Source organism: Opisthocomus hoazin, chromosome 1, assembly GCF_030867145.1.
Source record: "Opisthocomus hoazin isolate bOpiHoa1 chromosome 1, bOpiHoa1.hap1, whole genome shotgun sequence".
Taxonomy (NCBI): domain Eukaryota; kingdom Metazoa; phylum Chordata; class Aves; order Opisthocomiformes; family Opisthocomidae; genus Opisthocomus; species Opisthocomus hoazin.
In genome coordinates, this window is record NC_134414.1 from 140,482,302 (window position 1) to 140,502,845 (window position 20,544).

Below are 20,544 nucleotides of genomic sequence, written 5' to 3' on the forward strand. Positions count from 1 at the left end.
GAACCTGTTTCAAATCATTCGCTTTTTAAGTTTCAGCCCCATCATGGCCTCCCATCAGCTGCCATATGGCCAATAGGCTCTCTCTGTTTTACACACTCATTCTTCCCAGGCGCTGCAACGCATTGCCTTCCGTTATGGTCTCCATTTCTGTTCACACCCAGAGTCAAAATCACATGCATTTGGAAAATCACCATCTAGCTAGAGAAGTTAGCGGATGTCAGCAGAACCTGGACCGGCAGCAAGACCTTGCTGACGCTCCAGCTGGAGAGGAGGAGACATCAAGGCCAAGAACGTCTGTTGAGCTACTTTCTGAACATCGACTTCGTTCTTCTTTTGTTTTAGCTGTAGCTGGGTGAGATCAATTACGGCAGGTGACAAACACAAGGAGACAGAAACACAGAGGCAGAGAGGAAGGAAAAGAGGTAAGGAAACTTTCTTTCTTTCTTTCTCTGAGAAAAGAGGCCAATCTGTTTTCGCTTTTTTTAATGTTACAAACTTTACTATTCCACACAAGTTGCTGTTTCGGCACAGACAGATTGGTTTTGCCCCACTTAAAGGTCTGATGTAAAACCATCTTGAGCATTTGACTTGATAATACTTCTGGCTGTATGATTCTCCAAGGCCTTTTACTTTTAACTAAAAAGTGTTTGTCTCCCTGGATTTTTCCCTGAAAGGGGCAAAAAAATCAGGAGCTACAAAAAGCTCGACCTGCCTCAGAGCCTGGGGATCTCACAGATCTTTTAAACCCACATACAGCGAAAAATGCTCAATACGAGGGCCTGTCACTGGTGACCACATATCTCCAAGGGCTGGAAATGCACTGGGGAGCAGCCCTCCACCAGATGCCACTTGCTATCACCTTCTCCATGTGCCCTCCAGCAAGGGGAACTTTATTAAAGCCTGAAAAAATAAGAAGATGCCGGTCTCCAGCTAACTAGGGATGTCTGCTGACATCTGTACGTGCTGAGACTGGAGGGGTCTGTTTTGCTAATCCAGGCTGACTGGCTCCACTGCCCGACACCGGCTGCCGATGCAGCCTGATCCGCTAGCTCTGGGCTGAGCGAACAGGATTCCTTGGAGAAAGAGGGATCCTTTCAATTTAAGGACACCAGAAAAGAGGCTTGCCTTCCCCCTCCATGGGCTGCCGCGCTGTTGAAAACGGGAGTTTCATTTCTGGTTGAATTTTTCAACTTTCGGGTGGTGTATTCTACTTGATCTCCATCAGCTACCTCAGATATTCCTCTATATGGTCCATTAAGGTTGAGCTCAGGTTACTGCTGAATGTTCTCCGCTATAAACTGAAGTGTGCTCTTAAGTCCCTGAGGCACGTTAGCCTCAAATCAGTTCGCAGACTTTTCCTTTATCCTCCCCAGTGTTTCACAAACATGGCTGCCAAAGCTGCCTGCAATACAGCAGGGCTTGCCTCACCTAAACCGAGCATCCGTCCCATTCCCGCTCGTGGTTCTTGGGCACCCAGGGATGCTGTCCCCCCAGTCTGCTGCGGCCTCGTGCGGGGACTGTGTATTCGCCAGGGAGAAAATAAGGAGGGGTGTCTCCTGGGGTCCGCAGGTGTAGCGGATGCATTTTTGCACTGAACGGGAGGGTACACGCCATTTTGCTGTGCTGACCTTATCGATACGTGTGCAGACCCTTCCCCAGTCCGAGCCGCACATCAAGCACGCTGCATGGCAAGATCTTGCCGATCCTGTTTCGACAGCGGCGATAATGATACCCGAACAACACCCCGGCATGCACATGGCTGGGGAGCGCGACCCAGGGCCTGCCTTCGGAGGGCTTCCCAGCGCCTTCGCTGGTCACAGCTACGGGCGGCTTGAGAAAGCTGCGAACTGCAGGATGCAAGGCGGTTTTGCAGAGCTAAGAAGAGGAGGGTTAGGAGGAAAGAAGAGAGGCTAGGCAGAGGGGGAAAAGCTGAGAAAGCTGGTGCTGAAAGTCAGGTCTTGGCTTCCCCTTCGGCTGCCAGAGGGGTCAGGGGCCGTAGAGAGCAGCCCGGGCTGTGGAGATGAAGCTGCTTCTGGTGGTCTCCACATCGGTGCAGGCAGCCGGCTGGGCCAGGGGGACTTCATGGCTGAGCAGAGCTCGGCAGGACCTCTCTCCGGGGGATCAGCGGCCGTCGCCTGCCTGGCTCCGCAGACCCTGCTCCGCACCTCCCTCTTGCAGCAGCGCTCGAGGGGAGATGGAGCAGGGTCAGCCAGGCTGGGGGGGATGGTGGGGCCCGGGAAATGGCTTTCGCTGCCATGGCCTCTGCGCTCTGCTGGCTATTTTTGTTGCTTTTGGTCTGTTACCCTGCCCGCTGCTCGCACGCGTTTGCTTTAACGTTAATACGCAACGTCAAAGAAAACCACTGCTGAGTAAAGGAGCCAGATCAGCTTTGCCTTAGACATTTAAACTGAGAAAAAGAGGGGTGATCCTCCGTCAGCCGGCGCCCCGAGGCCAAGCCGAAGCGATGCGCATGGGCAGGAGGCGGCTGCGTCCCTCAGCTCTCCGCCGCAGGGGAGATGCAGGGCGGCAGCAGGGGCTGAGGCGAGAGCCCCGGCGCGACGCGATGGCGGCGGGGCCCCCCTGCCCCGGCACAGCGAGCTGCTGCCAGATCAAAAGCGCAGCCACAAGCAAGAGCGAGAGCAGAAAACAAGAAAACCACACGGCATGAAAGAGGCACAGGAGCACACTGAGAGAGGGAGATGGCCTACTCTGCGTCAGGAGCGGTTTCTGAATTTTTAGGGTTTTTTTTTTTCTCCATTTCAGTTTCCTCCTGTGTCATGCGGTGCCAGCTGGGGGAGAGCTCTCTGCACCCATCGCCCGTCGGGGCCTGTTGCTGGCTGGGGGGACCAAGGGGCTTCAGCCCCTCTCCCAAGCAGATATTCTCCAGGCCAGACTTGGTCCTGCAGGCATCATTCCTCAGAGCAAGACCACTCACTACCTTCAGCTCTCTTTTTCCTGTCCCTCAGAGAGGCAGGGATTATTAAAATAAGTCCAGAAGGAAATTAAACCAGTTGAATAAGAGGGGGAAGTTAAAATGAAGTGGAAATCAGTGTTCACTTGGGAGGGAGCCCTGCTCCTCCATCGCTAGACATGCTAATAAATAGAGTATGCCTGGACTGTCTCTGGCACAGAGGCCAACTGGCATGAGATGGTCTGGGCTATTAAGCTCACTTAACCTCCAAAATGAACTGGCTACATGCCAGCCGCCTAATGGGAGTGGTTCCTGGCCCCTGCTAACACCTCAACGCATCCCGGGACCTGCTCAGGACAGCAAGAGCTGTCCTGGGACAAAAATGTGTCAGGAAATGTTCTAGCAATTTAACGGGACTGATGAGTGTGTTCCAGTGCCTGGGGACATTCCCTGACACCACTTAATTTATGAGTACCACCGTAAGATACATCTGGCCTGCCTGTAAGGAGGCTGTGGGTCTGCTGTAGTCATCCGCTAACGAGAGCGGCTCACTCAGCCAACACAGCAGAGCCTTGCCTGCCGAGAGCTGTGAACTCCAGAGCAGCGTTGCCTGTGATCTGACCCGGAGGGATACAGGCAGAGACAGAAAGACAACGGGAAAAGGAAGTGGCACGCATGAGAAGTAGAGAGCCAGGGAGAGAGAAAGCGCATGAAAGAAGTTCTAGCTGAAGGCAACCCATTTCTCCTCGCTGACTTGTGACATGTAGGTAGGTGGTAAACATCGTATTGTAGAGATCTGCAACAGAAACACAAAGATTAGTGTGAATGAAGTAGGAACGCAGAACGTGTGAAACCACGAGAAGAAACAAAACCAAAGGTGCATCAATCTGCATTTACCACGCTGCGCAAGGTCAGCAGTTCACCGGTCCCATGGTGCTCTGATTGTGTGGTTTCACTCCACAACCAGGTAGCAAGAAGGCAAAGAACAAACTGAAGCCAGAAGATTACAGGAAAATAGAGATTCCCAGCCAAAACAAAATGATGTTGTGTGACTCAGTGATTTCATTGATTTTTACCTGTTCCATGACCTTCAGGTTTTATATAAAGGTTAATGAGTTAAAATATTTGAAACCCAACACTGACGCTGTTAATTTGCAGTTAACCCTTTAGAGTGGGGGCTGACTTTTCCTGCTGGTCCCACTGAGACGGGTGGTGCAAGTGTTCACAGCAGGGACGAGGTTCCCTTGGTCATTCGGGGAATGAATCTTACCCACGGCCCTACGCCAGTTGTCAGTTATAGATGTGTCTTCGTAGTGAGACGCATACAGATGCCTTGTTGTCCCTTTCTTTATTCTGTAGCACAGCCCAGCAAACTGCTTGATCACTGCTACTGCATCTTGTTAGCAGTGATCTCCAATCACACGCACCAGCTCCTCTGTTTTACTATTTTCGCACAAAACAGCTCATGCAAATATTCCCTGGGGCTGAGATGGGGTTTTTGCTTTGCACGAGGCAAGCCACACATCTTGTCTGACTGTGCCTTTGCCATCTACGTCTCTTCGATGGTGCACATGGCTGCTGCCTTGCTCTTGCACCTGTATTTTTCATCTGTGTACATGTGCACATCTGGCTAGCTGCCAGATTGCCGGTCGTGCTGACCTGATCTCCATGTAAATGTAGTGCTGGTGTTTTCATCTGCTCTTTGATATTTTCATGTCCTCTGATTATTTACATGAATTTCAATATAAAATTATCCTCTGATTGAATACATTATATTTAATATTGCACATAACACATATAAATATTCTATAAAATTATTCTTGCGTTTCTTTTGAGTTCAATCCCATTATGACTCCAGGCTTCAGTCCACCATGCTACCTGTGACAGGAGGTTTCTATCACCAGCTAGAGCTGAGAGACCATCCCACCAGCTATCCTACTGACTTCTCTGAAAACCAGTGTGAATTTTTTGTTAGGGATCCATATCTCCTTGGGCTTGGATCTCTCCTCCATGTCCCCACTACTTACCAGTTCTACTTCTGATATTGGATTTTCTCCATTGGTAGCATCCATAGGTTTTTCCATACTCCATTAAAACAGGATTTGGTTTGTCCAGCTTGCTTCCCACTGCGTGTCTCTTCAGCTTTGTCAGCTTCTGCCTGACCCTTCACTCGAGGACATGGAGTTCTTGTGTTTTGGACGCTTCAGCCAACGTAATATGTTCATTTATGTTTGTTGGATTTTCCCCAGCCTTTGTTTAAAAAAGTTCTTACTTTATGTGTCAGCAGTCAGGTGCTGTTTTGGTTTAAACAAAGCTTCTCTTGCTCTAGATGAAGCCTGTGCTTTCTGTACAGTGCCCCCCCCCCATGCTCTCTGAGTTGCCCTGTTCCTGATGACCCCATACTCCTCTACACTACTTTCTCTGTCACACTTGGCAACCCTAGCACTCTGCCTTGTCTTACGCACGTTTCTAGAAGCATTTCCATCTTTCAGCTTCCTGCCTCACAAGTTAAGCTATGCCTGTAAAACCTTTTCTGGCCTGTCTCCATGTTGTGTGCACAGAGCACCCCCCAGCTCCCCTTCACAAACCTGACATCCTCCTACCTTTGCCTCAACCTGACCAGTACTGAGCTTGGAGGTGGGATGCTTCTCAGCTTCCCCAGAGCCTCATCAGCTGGCTTCCTTGCCCTTCTTGGCTCAGCCACTTGGCTGCAAGAAACCTCGTGGAGGTCTCTGTCTGAGGGATGGTGGATGCTTGCCAGGGACAAGTCCTCTCAGGGCTGACGCCTTATACAAGCAACAGGAGAGGTCCACCCCAAGGACCTCTTGGCATGGGGAGTGCCTACTTTCAGAGAGGTGAAGTCACCTCACTGGTTTTGCTCACTCCCCAGACCGGTTCACCTGCTTGGCTTCCTTTTTGCGATATATGTCTTTGCTTTAAGGATGGAGAGCTCAGTAGTCTCTTCGCACCAGCAGCCACAGTCCCTTCACCTTGTCAGCCCACCCAGCTGCAGCTGATAGCAGCACGTGGTCTCTGCTACAGTCAGATCCTTCATATAATTTGATAACTCACCTTAACATGATAGGTAGCTCCCAGTTCCCACTCAAGGTTTTGTTACCATCAGTGCATCTTCTTCTTCTGACCTCATTCCTCCCTCCTGACCAGACTTTTTGTTGAACAGTGTTAAGAAATCAAGCAAGTCTTTCCAAAAACATCAGACTTGGTGGTTATTGAGGTTCTTCAAGTAAGAAATAAGCGGACAAAACCCAAACTGAAGAAAAATATTAGTAAGAGCCTAAAGATGGCCTTAACCATAGAATCTCAAAATTGCACAGAAAGATTTAGATGGCAAGTGACACCTGGAGGTCTCCAGTCCAACCTCTTGCTCACAGCTGGGATCCTTATATCTAGTCAACAGTTCCTGGCTGCGACCTATGGATGCTGCCTCCTGTTCCTCTCCTGGACACCTCTGAGAAGAATGTGGCTCCTTCTTCTGAGTAATACCCTTCAGATAACGGGAGACTGAAACTAGATCACACCTTGGCTTTCTTGCTCCTGCCAAACCCAGCTTTCTGTGTCTCCCTGTGTATCGTGTGCTCCACCATTCTCAGCATCCCACTAGCCCTCCAGTGGACTTCATCCCATTTGTTGGCATCTATCATGCACTTGGGGCCCAAAACTGGATCCTGTGTTCTAGACGAGACCTCAGGTATGCCAAATAGAGGGGAATAACTGCTTCCCTCAGCCTGCTGGCTGTGCTCTTGCTAGCGCAGCCCTGTATGTGTTTAGCCATAATTGCTGCAAGAGCGATGATAGCCCACCATAGAGAAGTGAAAACGTACAGAACTCTTGGCAATATAAACACCTGCAGTCCAGCGAATGCCAGAAACCTAGGGATGAGTAAAATGAAATGTTTAATACCAAACTCTATGGGGAACAATGAGGATGCATTCCTGGCTGAAATGCGGGGCTCAGGTGACTTTACCAATGAGTTTCCACTGCACTGCACTGAAGGATGGTGGGTACTGGCTGGGAACATGGGCCTTATCCACCAAGGTCTCAAAATCAACCACTGTTAACAGAGCATTTGGATCTTCCAGGATAGCACCCCTTGGCACCGGCAGCACTTCCAGCCCTGCGGTCCACGGCAGGGAGGACAGCTGCCACAGCGATGGAGCCACGCGGCACGGCAGTGAGCAGCACACTTGCCATCTTCTTGGTTCTGCATCTGGGTGAGTCCTCAGCTCAGCGAACCCTCCCAGTTCTTACAGCCTTCCCACAAGCCTCACAACGTTTGGGGTGGTTTTAGGCTCCTCCCGATGTGCCATCTGACATACCTGACAGGACTTAGAGCTGGCTCATTCCAGTAACACAGCTGTGACGGCTGCCTTCTTACCTTCTCTGGCCCACTCCTGCACTGCCCGACAGCTCTCTGCGGGGCCACGTGGCGGAGATTAGGACGGGGGGCTAGAAGCTGAGGGGCTCCCTATACCATGCCCTGCTATTTCAGAGGCAGCATGGACAGCTAGAGTTTTGGGACTCGGGTTGCTCCCAGCCTGCCCGCTGAGCCTGCCAGCCAAAACAAGGGTGTCTGGAGCATCACCTAGTCCAGGGAGCCGGCCCGCAGAGATGCAGGAGCGGGGTTCCCGTGAGAGCCAGGGCGCACACTGAGCACAGAGTGGAAAACATGGCCCTCCACACTGCCTCCCTGGGCAAAAACTTGTGCGTTTCTCATCACAGGTTTGCCTTTACGGATGTGACGCTACCTGCTTGCTCAGTTTGGCTGCTAATGTTACAAGATTTGGTGAGCTTTTTAGCACTCATTTTCCAAGAAAGGGAGGCTACTGAATAAGGCCAAGCCTGCATTTCTCAGATACTCAGCTGTGACTCCTCTCATTACAGAGGAAAGATTGGAACTCTTGTATGCACCCTTGCACTAAAAGCAAAGCAAAAGATACCAACTCTCATTAATAGCATTTATATTTTCACAGTTTAAGACAAGTTCATAATTTTCTGTGGTCCAATGTGTAATTATTGAAAACCTGTATTGGCCATGTTGCAGATTACCTATGCTCTTGGAAGAATACGTAACTTGTGGAAAACCCTCCCCTGAACTCATGTAAAGTTTTTATTTTGCATCTCTGTGGCTCTCCAGTACTAGGGTCACCTGGGGGATCTGCAGGTTAGGCAGCTCTGAGAGTTTATCAGCAGTGAGGCAGGAGACCACAACCCCCTTATTTCCCATCGTACCTCTGGCAACTCCATCTCCTTCTTATGGTCTCCTGCAAAAACCCTCTTTACAGTGAAGGAAAGGAAGTGGTTCTTCCAAGGAACCACTCCTAATGTTTCTTCAACCTTATATATCCTACTTCTTTTACTGTCACATAGTCCCCATCCCAAGAACAGGAACACGACATTAGGCCAGCCTTCTTTCTTTGCTTTTTACTTTATCTGTTCATTTTCCTGGGCCTTCAGTCTTGCTCCTTGTAAAAACTGGAAGAAGAGGTGAGCAAATTTGCCCGTGCTGCCTCAAGTCTTGACTGGGGAGTGAAGGAGGGCTGGCCTATGCTATCCTGCCTTTGCTACTAGCAGGACAACAAAATCTTGTACAGTGGAAAAAGGTTGTTTCAGTAAAACTGTTGACATCTCAAAATTGCGAATGATGGTGAATCCAGCACAACCACTGGCATTTTCCCTATTTCTGAACGTACGCGAAACAGAATAGCCGTTAGGCAGCTAAAGAGCACATAGTGGAGGGGAGGGAAGCTATGGAGCTGAAAAGAAAAGGGATTGATTGATGAGGCAAAGGACTGAAAAATTCAGAAACTGAGGTTAATCTTCCCAGTATCTGGCAAAGGGAGGAGAAGTATCTGGATCTTTCTGGAGGGATGGGAAGTATTCTACTGAGCCACCCTTCAGAAAGTGAATGTATGCCTTTTTTGGTGGGTATTGATTTTCAGGTCTGATCCCCATTACGGCTCAGCAAAATGACCTACAGGTTGGGGTCGCAGGCCAGGCGGTGATCCTGAACTGCAGAGGCATACCTTGTGGCAGAGGTGTGATCTGGAAGTACTATAAGGCAACTGTTATCAGGTTGTTTACAAGTCCCCCTTTGAAAGGTAAGGTTTCCAATTCATCACTCCTTCTCCCCAGTGTATGGCTAAGAAACCTTTTCCCTCCTAACCAAGTTTATTTTTTCAAAAGGCAGAGCTCCCATGAGCGATCGATCTGAAATCATCACCGAGAGTACACAGCTGAAGGTGTCTGACTTAAAGCTCTCTGATGCTGGCATCTACACCTGTGAATATGACTCTCACACAGTCAGTATCTCACTGCATGTCTTTAAATGTGAGTGATTAGAGGGGTTTTATCCATGAGGAGGTGAAGGGGGAAGGAGACCATAGAGCTCGGAGAGACATCTCTGCTGGGATTTGTTATCCAGCTGGCATTTCTTCTGGCCTGGGCTATCATAGTTCTTTTCTCCTCCATCTCCAGGGCAAAAAGTCTCCATACACTCTTTGCTGTGACACTTGTCCCTCTCTTGCAGGACGAGGAGTTGACTTACTGGCTGCACTTTTTCTCTTTGCAGTGACGATCTCTTTAGACGGGCACTTCCTGACAAATGAAGCCCCCGAGCTGATTTTAATGCAAAACTCATCCCATCCTCTACCTGATCTCAACATCATATTCTTTAACAGTAAGAATAACACAGTAAGACCAAAAGTCATACCAAACAAGGCCCGTCAAGAATACGTACTGAAATTACAGCAACTGGAGGCTAAGGACAGTGGGACCTGGATGTGTCATGTCCATTCAGACTCTCCATTGATTAATCAGAACATCTCCTTTGATGTGAAGGTATTAGGTATGTAATAACAACAACGCAGCTCACACACAGGCTCAGGAACCAGTGATGCCTCCAGCTCATGAGCTGAGCTTTTACTTTTCAGCATCCCAAGCAATGGTGCTCCAAGGTCGATTTCCCAGGGCTTCTAACACTGCAGCTTGGGGATTGCTCTACCGCCTGAGCTCTGTCCCGTACTCGCTCCCATTTTCCTCTCCAGGTTTTCCCTAAAAGACCTCCCTCTCCTTGGGGTCTGTTCTCAGCACTGGTGAGCTTGGGAGCTTTGGGTCTTTGAACCTGTTCTCAGACACTAACTGTTTATCCTCCCTGTGGTATCTCATGGCTTTTCTACAAATCCTCTTTCAACTGACCAGAGCATGCATCTCTCCAGATCAAGGGTGGACATGGGGAAGTGTAACCACGCCTTTTCCTGTCTCTGTGTTCCTTGTCTGTTCTGAATGCAGGTTTTCAGAATCCGGACTTCGAAAGACAATATGCAGCTGTTGACAGCACTGTCACCTTGTCATGGCATCTGAACTTCCAGAAGATAAAATGGAAAGAATATTTCACAGGACAACTGAATTGGAAACAACAGGAAACTGCAGCTGCTCATGAGCTGCTTGATTTCAACATCACAGAGAGAGAAGGGCAGCATGAGACCAAAAAAAGCAGCCACTTTCGGTTTGAGATACCCGAAAGCAAACCTAAAAGCACCATAGCAGTGAAACTCCACAAAATTCATTTGAACCACTCTGGGCAGTACCAATGCCAGCTGGTGTACAACAGAAGATCTGTGACGAGCAAAATAGAGCTAGTGGTGATGAAAGGTGAGAAAAAGAGAAGTGGGTCAAGAGATGAGGAGCTGCAGAAACCTGGAAGCCACAATAGTATGGGTGGATCCATCTTCTCATGCTCTCATTCACATCTCCTCTTCTTACCCTTACAGTCTCAGCTAACCCTGTTGGGCCACTTCGCAGAGGGGCCAAGACAACCCTGATCTGCCAGGTCTCTCATCCACTCCCATCCAACGCCCACTTGCGCTGGGAGCGTGTGAATGGGACTCAGACGGACATCATGATGTCAAAGCAGCATGAAGCAAAGGTGGAGGTGAATGTCAGTGCTGCAGGGTTGTGGAACTGTCACCTCATAGAAGACAATGACAGGAAGATCAGCCTTAATTACGCTGTGGGTATGGAAATTAGCATCATGCCCCTGCCTCCACCTAAAAGCCTTAAAATTCTCTATGTTAAAATTCTCTGTCTCTGAACACTTTTCTCCTTCCACAGAGGAAGCTCCTGTTTGGATTAGCTACGTGGTAATCGGAGCAAGTATTGGAGGCAGTGTGTTGGTGTTTGGCCTTGCGTGTCTATGCATCATCAGTGGCATAAGCTGGCAGCGGAGAAGGGTGAGTCCCCCGGTCCCTGTGCAAGGTGAAGAGATGACAGTCTCCCCAGACCACAGGCTAAGTCTGATTTTCTGTCTGGGTGCATGGCAGAACAGATAAAGGGTCAATCCTTTGACTCAATGCAAATGGTTACAGATGGACAGTCTGCAGATGTCAGACAGTACTTTACTACCACTTCAGAGGAAAGCATTTGAAGTTTAAAAATATCCGATCACTATTTATCCCTTCTCTCCTGGCAGCAACGGGCAAAAACGATGGCACGAGCAAGACAATACTTGCTGGAAAACAAGACATGCCAGTGTCAACAGTAAGTGGCAATTGAGGGCACCCAGAATGGGCAAAGACTCTGGTTTCAAGACAGAGGAGCTGGATGGTCAAGCGGGGAGAAATGGAGCATGAGCCTGCTTGGTGCTACAGTACAGCTACGTTTCAGTATTTTCAGCTCTTACTCGTGTTAAGTCATGTTTAAGAGTTATGAGCTATGTTTAATGAATTTCCTGTTATACCCCAAACCCATGGTAGCACTGTGCTGGGAAACTTCTGAGCAGAGAGGTTTCACTTGAATTCCCCTGATGTTGAGACATGCTAACCAAACCCAAGCAGGGGCTCCAGAGTCCTTTGACATGTTCCACAGTGGATCTGGGACCTGCCTATCGAAGTTGTGGAGATGGAAGGCACACAACCAAGCTCAAGGATGAAACCCAAATTTTAAAATCCATGATGTCCAGAATGTGATTCCAGCTCTGCTAGCACAGTGCTGGACTGCAATTTGTGAAAATTGCCAATAACGTCCTTGGAGCAAGGAAACAGAGGAGAAAACCACAGCACACTATGAACCATGCCCTCTCCCAAAGGCCTGGCGTGATATAAAGTACACTTTCATGCCCTGGCCCTTTTTAGTGGTAGCAAGGATTTCTCAGCAGAGAAGCTGCCCTTTTCCAGGTCTTTAAGCTTATATGGTATCAGGCATCAGAAGCAGCTGTGGTGAAACACTGACAGCTATTGTGTCACTGGAAGTGGAGAGCAAAGGACAATATAAATGATTGCATGAACAATTTCAATGAATCTATAGGTACAGAACTGGACTTCTGCTTAATTTTCACTGTTGACAGTGGCAAACTGTCGTAGTTTCACCTATTTTTTTTCACCATCTCTGAGAATTCAGTGAGAATGCTTATTGGCAAATACTGCTTCATAGCTGAGATGTATAGGAAAAGTTGGTTAGCATAACGTGTGTCAAAGAATTCACCTCGTTTTCACCTCCTTGTTATCAAGGTTAAAAATAATCCCTATAAGGAGAGGACAGAGCCCATACAACTACATCAAAACCTAGATAAATCTGTGCAATACAAGTGCTGATGCAGTTGTTCTTTAACCCTCTGCCAAGTAAGCAGCTCAGTGTAACTGAAACCTAAACCGCAGCCATGTGGATGCACAAGTAACCATTGGTATCCTCAGCTACAGAGGCAGGCAGTCAGTCTCTACACTAAGCAAAAAAGTGGGGGGTTGGCTGGCTTTGAGGTGTCTGAGTGAAGCCTTTCACCTCTAAAATACTGGTACTCACACCATACTTTTCTCTTGCAGCCGACTGAATAAGTAGTATTGCAGCACTGGAGTCAGAAGCACTGACGAAGTCGCTTGCCTGTGCCTAAACACCTGCCAGCCCATAGTGCCCTGTGAATCCATCTCCGTTTCTCCTTATTTGTTGTAATTCTCTATTCCTTCATCTTTCTCCCAGTCGAATGCCATGGAGGGATGTTGTCTGGCTAGGAGCCAATGGACAAGACAAGAAACCCTTAACGGGTTATGATTGATCCCCAGTTCTATAACGACAGACAGTGAACAGAAGATACATATACACACTTACATATATGTTTGTATCTTGCTCATGCACTCCATTTGACTTTCTTGTGGAACCAATTTTATGTACTTCTTTTATCTGCCTCAGCTACAATAAATTACTTCGGGGTTGGGGGGGGGGTTTTGCAGCTGGACTAAATTTTTTTCCAAGACACTCTCCTCTGGTTCAAATCTTCATTTCTCCTTTTCCTGCTAGGCTGCCGCGAGCCTTCCTTTCTGCACCAGTCCTCTGCTATCCATGAAACCTGTCCACCATCATCTGCCTTTCCTGGGTAGTCTGAGCCCTGTGGTCCCCCCCGACCCCTCTCTCAGCCTGAAGTCTTCCCTTCTCCCACAACAAACCAATGCACAAGGGAAAACACCACGAGCAGTGGGATAATTCAGGACTAATTTTGTTGGGAAGGCAGTTCAGGATACCAGTAGCTTCTGGAAATCAGAGCCTGAAGAAGTTGTGAGTTGATCTAGAAGGTAAGTTTGGGAAGGGAGTGACAAAGGAGAGCAAACCAGCCTTGGACTGAGCAAGCACACAGAGTGCAGAGAGCAGATGCTTCTGAGAAAGCCACCAAAAATAGTTCTCACCAAAATGGCTTAAGAAGACGGGAAGAGGGAGTGGAAACCCCAGTAAATTTAGGATGGAAGTAAAAGCGTGTCGCAGAGATGCCAGAATGTCCTGAAAGAAAAACACTGTTAAAATATGTACGCAGAAGCCTTGTGTTTATAGATGTTATTCTACCGTCTGCTAGCGGCGGGTCAAAAAGGCTTTGAGGGCCTTCAGCTGTCGCTGGCTGGGGTCCAGGTTTGTTCGCTTGTGCTGGGCGTGCTGGGGAAAGGCAGAGAGGGGCAGTGGGCTGCGCGAAGGGCTCCCCGTGGGAAGGGGTCCCCATGGGGAGGGGTCCCCATGGCAAAGACCCCCCCCCAGGGCACCTGGTGCTGGAGGAAGGGGTTTCTCTGTGGCAGCCACGCCAGCATCATGCCGTTACTGACAGAGAAAAGACTGGTGGCAACAACGGCAGGGACAACACCTGCAAGCCGGAGGAAATCTTCCCCCCGACACAACCCCGTCTGGCCCCTGGAGCAGCTGCGGCAGCAGGTGTGGGCCGCCATCAAGGCCATGCCTGCTCCTCCACCGCCGTCCGCACACAACCAGCAGTGATGGAGGCTCGTGCTAATGCCATTTTGCTGCCCACAGTTTGCGCTTGCGCACACAAAACCGCATTACTTTTGGAAAAGCCTTGGTCCGTATCCCCGGGCATGCAGTCGCTCTTCTTGCCCCTGTCCTGTCCCTGCATAACGTGGGAGCAGGATGAGGCCCATCAGTCTGCTAAGCTGGGCACCTTCGGGGCTTAAGGAGAGGTCATTTTGGGGAGCGGTATGAAGGAAATAGAGCTCAGGGTCAGTGGTGGACAATATAACAATCATGACAAAGTGCATGGCATAGTCCCCTCAACTAAAACCAACCCCTGCTCCTGCAGTCCAGACCCTTTTTCCTTAAATAACTGCTCGAGTACCCAAGCCTGCTCCTCTTCCCACCTACACAGCTGTGCAGAGCAGAGCGATTATCCTGTGCCACCCGATCCCCGGGTGCGACAAAGCAGCATGCTGGGCAAGCGTCCATCATGAGCTCCTCCAGCACTGCAGCCCTCTCCAGCACCCCAGATGCCCATCCGAGGCTCTGGCAGCTGAACCAACCACCTATGTACCTAAACACACAAGCCTCGGCTTTTTCAGCGAGACGATCAGCCTGACAGAGAATCAGAATCATTAAGGTTGGAAAAGACCTCTAAGATCACCAAGTCCAACAGTCAACCCAACACCACCATGCCCACTAAACCATGTCCCGAAGTGCCACGTCTACACTTTTTTTGAACACCTCTAGGGATGGTGACTCCACCACCACCCTGGGCAGCCTGTTCCAATGTCTGACCACTCTTTCAGTAAAGAAATTTTTCCTAATATCCAATCTAAACCTCCCCTGGCGCAACTTGAGGCCATTAAGAAAGACTAAGCTAACAGGGCCTACCCTGCCTCCAGCACAGCGTCCATCAAACCTGGCCTGTCTGGGATGAAGCGCACGGGTAGCAGAGAATGCCCGCGCCGGCGGCTCAGGGAGCGCGGAGGTGCCTGTGCTGCCTGGCAGCGCTGCCCGGAGCAGTGTGAAACCGGGAGGCATGGCGCCTGCCCCACCAGAGCCCCGACATCACGCTGGGCAGTCCCCAGGCCAGGCTGGCCCTCTCACGGGGTGAGGAGGGGCACCGGGCAGACGTGCAACCCTCGGCTGAGCAACCCCAGCACCGCGTTCTGCTCTCACCCAAGGGTTCTTGCTCTCTCCCAGGGGCTGGCAGAGGCACACCGAGTCCCCTCAAGCGACTGAAGGCTGTGTCCCTGCTCACAGCTGGGACCGACCTTCAAAGCACGGTCAGACTCACACCCCCGACACGGATGCAGAAGGTCCCTCCACTAGTTTCCTAGCGGCCTGGCTGGTGTTACAGCAGACGCCGTGGTGACACTGGGATGCCTGTAAGGGTACAGCTGCATCCACAGATGCACAGCTTCCAGTTCTCCCATCTGGATGGGTGTAACAAGAATGATAAGCCTTCCTCACCACTGCACATTTCCTCAGTAGGTCCCTTGATCTCAGCAGTCGTGTCCCTGCCCTACTCAAAACTCATCTGCAAGCACAAACCACTCTAGGCTCCAATCTCCTAAATCTCTTTTTTTTGGCAACTCTTCTATCTGTATCTTTTCACACGACGACTTTGTTCCCTAGATGCACGGACTGCCCTGATTGAGAGAAAAGTCATCCACAGAGCAAGTCACAGAATCACAGAATCACAGAATAGTAGCGGTTGGAAGGGACCTCTGTGGGTCATCTAGTCCAACCCTCCTGCCGAAGCAGGGTCACCTACAGCAGGCTGCACAGGACCTTGTCTAGGTGGGTCTTGAATATCTCCAGAGAAGGAGACTCCACAACCTCCCTGGGCAGCCTGTTCCAGTGCCCCATCACCCTCAGAGGGAAGAAGTTCTTCCTCATGTTCAGACAGAACTTCCTCTGCTTCACTTTGTGCCCATTGCCCCTTGTCCTGTCACTGGGCACCACTGAAAAGAACTTGGCCCCATCCTCCTGACACCCACCCTTCAGATGGTTTATTAGGTCCCCTCGCAGCCTTCTCTTCTCCAGGCTTAACAAGCCCAGCTCCCTCAGCCTCTCCTCGTAGGGGAGATGTTCCAGTCCCCTCATCATCCTTGTAGCCCTCCGCTGGACTCTCTCCAGTAGCTCTTCATCTTTCTTGAACTGGGGAGTCCTAGATGGGCTGTGCTTTCCTTCTGAGTGCAATACTGAAAGCTTCAGTGCAGGCTTCAAGGCAGTGCAGAGGTGGAGGTTCAGACCAGATAAGAACAAGCTTGCACAAAACATGAGTGTAGATGTAGAGGTACCTGAGAAGTCCCCAGCTGGAGTGGATTACAGTGACATCTTGCCCAGGCCTGGGCTGCCATAATACAACGGCACGCTCCCTTTGTGACACCACACACTGTCTGCACAGCCCGTGCAGCAAGTGACATGGTGGCAACGGTGCTCCTATGTGGCACTGAAGACAGAGATGAGAAGCCAGGTGTCCCTATCAGATCATTTTTGTGTCCCCTTCCTTGTGGCATCCCAGGGCTTTACAGGCTGTGTTGCATGTATTCCCATCCTCCTTCTCAGGAGGCATTGAGGACTTCTCCCTTTGCCAGGTGTGACAAGGGTGCAGCTACACTATGCAACAGAATGCCTCTGCACAACGCAAACCACAGTGATGTGCAATTCTTCAAAGCGGCAAACACAACAACAGACATATTTTATCATCTGGTGGCAGCTCATCAGGCTAGCCCTGAGATGACGGCAGGATGCAGCAAGGCATACATCGCAATACTTACAAATGACAATGGCAACCAGAGCTCTGTGCAGTGGTGTGGAAAGCAAGAATTTAGAAAAACCTGAGAAGTTCTGGTTTTCCCTAACATTTTTGTCTTTCTGGTACTGCTGTTCCCCACATTTCTGAGCTGCAGAAGGGAAAAAGCACATACTTCAGTCCTTTGGACCCACCTCCAAGGCGTGGTCCCCTGCCAGGACCCACAGACCTGCTTGCTCCGGCGGACGAAGGGGCTTGGATGCAGCTGAGGCTATAAAGCTGTGCCCGGTTCTGCTGAACCAGAAACACATGGGCTGATATAACCCGGGCCCATAGCCCTGCCTCCCCAAGCCCCTCCTGCTTCCCAGTTTATTTCTGCCCGACACGAGGCAGCTATTCGGTGGATGCTGTCAGCCCGGATCTGCTGAGGCAGTCCATGTGACTCATGCTCCCCGCGGGCTCTGCAGCGAAGCACTCGCATCCCTCCGCCTTCAGCGCCACATGACCCTGTGTGTTTCTTTGCATGTTCCCAAGGTCTAGAAGCAAGGAAGCTGTGCACTTGAGCCTCTTCTAGCTTCTTTTTATCTCAGGGGGGAAAAAAAGAACAGTTTTCAGCATCCATTTGAGTGGTTTATCAGCCTAACGCAGCTGCAGAGTAGCTTCCATCCACGCTTCTTCGGTGAGGGCAGAGTAGGAGTACCAGACCCTTGCAGATGCTCAGCTGTGGGCTGGTTCCTTTCTGAGCATATCCCCAAGTGTGTGTTTACTAGAAGGAACCCCAGCGTTCATTAGCGCACTCACATCTGAGCAACACTTCCAAGCCACGGCTCACGCATGTCAGCATCCTTCCCTAGCATCCCCCTGAACAAGTCTTTGGCTCTCCTCCTGTTCATTTTCCAGCCAGCCTGGCTGAGTCTTAGAGGTGCTTCCAGATTTGGAGAACTAGAGAAGGGCAGAATAAGAGGTAGTGGCAGGGACTGCCTCGCTAGCAAGGAATCAAAAGGGAAGAGAGGAGAAACCCCAGCTTCTCAATGCATCGGCACCAGCTGGCCGGTGTCAAAGTGCCTGTTTCACGTTCCGGTGCTGGGAAGTCCCTCCTCTGAGCTCGTCTCTGGGCTGTGTGGAGGTGAGGTACTGGAGATGAACAGCAGTAACAGTGACGCTGGCTCTGTGAGCACCACAGCTCCGGGGGGGCCACCACACCAGCTGGAATGACGAGGGGAGCCAGAATGCTTCCCTCGCACGGGCCAGCTGCATCCAGCGTGTCAGCGGCACTCCTGAAATCCCAGCCTACTTCTGAATTAAGGAAAGAACATTCTGGTCTTGAGAAATCTCAGACATACCTAGACAAGCTAGGGGAATGGGTGGTAAAATAAAAATTGCAATTCTGTGTTAAAAATCCAAAGAAAATAAATCATTCCAGCTCCTTCCAGATATCATAGGTTCCCAGATTAATGATTCAAGAGCTCCTAATTATCCTTTCTGTGTATGAGAACAAACAAGTAAGTGTTCAGTAATTTTGGAAAGTGGCATAATTAAATCCTCAAATGACATTTTTACATCCTTTACAGACTGGAGCTCATTGAGCTGGGGTATCAGTGAGGCCACAACAGCGGAGGGATGAAAAAGGGGTCAGTAACATACAGAAGAGAACATGCAAAGCATTACTTCAGGCGGGTAAGGAGTGAGGGAAGCAGGAGGATATATACACCTCTGCCAAATAGCATGCAGCGTCATAACAACCATGTATTTGACAAGCCTACCCTGGTACTTCCTTTGCTCAAGGAAAATATCACATACAAATATTTATGTATGTGACAGAGGAAAAAAAATCTTTCAGAAGGCACCCAGCTGTGTGAGAAAAAACACTCGGCTGTAAACAAGCATCCACAAGTTCAAATCCTAGTTTTTACACTGCAAGCCCTTAATATTTCTGTGTAGCTCATGACCAGGGCTAGTCGTCCGTCCCCTGATGTGAGCTATTACTTGCCTATTTTGCAATGAATTATCTGAGATATCTCACTAAATCTTTCCCTATGGTGCTAGAAATAGAATCTACAGTTTGGATATGACAAATCTACATTGCAGTCGCTGTCTTTTCTGCAGCAATACGCTAACGTATCTGCTTGGCTGGACTCTTGTTAGCCATTAACCACACCCTGCTCAGAGAGCCAGGAAGACTGCCAGGAAACCTGCTTGCAAGCACACCAGCATAGCCTCACAAGAGGCTGTGTAAGCCATGTTGGGGCTCTGAGGATGGATTTAATTGCACCCACGATCTGCGAGAAGCGTGTGTGAAACCTCTCACAGTCACTGTCACAGTCCCGAGTAAAAGTTGCGAACCATCAATGCCCCGTGAAGTCAATTTGGCTATTCGGTTAATGCTTTTGCCTTTAGGATCCTGGTGCTCGTTTCTTGGTTAATGAGCTCTGTTCCTTTAAGAATCCCGGGCACCTCTGGGAAAAGCATTTCCCTGGACCTGCAGAGCTGCTGTCCAGAAATAACTGATCTTTATGCAGTGACCTTTTCCAGAAAACATTTCTTACCCTGACATCGTAACAGCGGTGTTTCTTTGGGCCTGGATGCCCTAGGATATTCTAGCGAGCTCCTGAGCCTTCAGACAGCAGATCACCGGTCGGAGTCCTGCCTGGCTCTGTGGGAGTTAAAAATAGCTCCCAGCTCTGTGAGTCCTTCCAGCAGATGAGTCTGGGGGAGGTCTCAGTTCTGGCCCGGGCTTCCCAGATACACAGGGAAACCAGCACCCCGCAGGGAATCCCGCACTGCGGGGCTTCGGGATTTCTGGATCCAAGCACTGGTGCACCTTTGCGTACACACTGTCAATACACAGCACACATGCAGCTGCTGACCCACCGCTTATCAAGACCAGGGAAACCAGGTGCCTAGAAATCCTAGGCAAATAAAGAGTCTTTTAAATCCATTTAGACGGGATGGATGGATGGACTGCTTGGGAGTATGACAGCCCTAGGGTAAATGCTCTTCTCCTTCCCACAGAGTTCATTCCACTGCACAGTAAATTTTCAATTTTGAGCATTCATACCAAGAACCCAGCCTCGTCGAGCTAGGAGGACCTGTCCCCATCCAGCTCTGCTCATCAACCTCTGTCAGGTGTAGTCCAAGCCACGAAGAGATGCTGGGCTGCGGGATGTCCCTACCTGAGGACAGCTGAGGCAGGCAGGCAGCACAGAAAGTGCTGGAAGCTTGGTGTGCTGTTTCCCTGAGATGACAAGAGGATTTAGTCACCCACGCAGGCAGGCTAACAACTCATGCTAAGGAGGCTCAACTTCTGAATCAGAAGAGGATGGTAACGTGGAAGTCATCACATTAAGGAATTCATACAAATGACACAATTGGAGCTGCACAAATGTTTACATTTGTGGATACAGAACTTCTCACTCCAAGGCACAAACCTCCCACCAACGGTAGGAATTGAGAAGAAATGACTGGGGGGGCCATAATTGTCCATTCTCATGTCTCTGGCTCCTGCCCTTGCTGGACTGACCACTGAGATGAACGCCCTTGAGGCTGTTCCACCGTGGCAGTTGCCACGTGCCAAAGAACAGCCAGAGCACAGCAGCGTCATCGCCACGCGCCTTCCTCAAAAATATCTCTTATC

At 49.8% G+C, this 20,544-nt stretch overlaps 1 protein-coding gene across 1 annotated transcript; it reads left to right on the top strand.

Moving 5' to 3' along the window:
• Positions 1-389: 389 nt before the first annotated feature.
• Positions 390-13,069, top strand: CD4 (CD4 molecule). The gene is made up of 10 exons (XM_009932044.2): positions 390-422; positions 7,012-7,143; positions 8,872-9,030; positions 9,116-9,259; positions 9,501-9,776; positions 10,220-10,582; positions 10,702-10,944; positions 11,042-11,160; positions 11,400-11,467; positions 12,745-13,069. The coding sequence occupies exons 2-10, from the start codon at positions 7,083-7,085 to the stop codon at positions 12,758-12,760; spliced, it is 1,449 nt and encodes a 482-aa protein (XP_009930346.2). The 5' UTR covers positions 390-422; positions 7,012-7,082; the 3' UTR covers positions 12,761-13,069.
• Positions 13,070-20,544: the final 7,475 nt, after the last annotated feature.

Coding starts and splice junctions, on each gene's coding strand:
- CD4 (XM_009932044.2), top strand. CDS start 7,083: ATGGAGCCACGCGGCACGGCAGTGAGCAGCACACTTGCCATCTTCTTG. Junction 9,260..9,500: donor CTCACTGCATGTCTTTAAAT/GTGAGTGATTAG, acceptor TTCTCTTTGCAG/TGACGATCTCTTTAGACGGG. Junction 11,161..11,399: donor TAAGCTGGCAGCGGAGAAGG/GTGAGTCCCCCG, acceptor CTCTCCTGGCAG/CAACGGGCAAAAACGATGGC.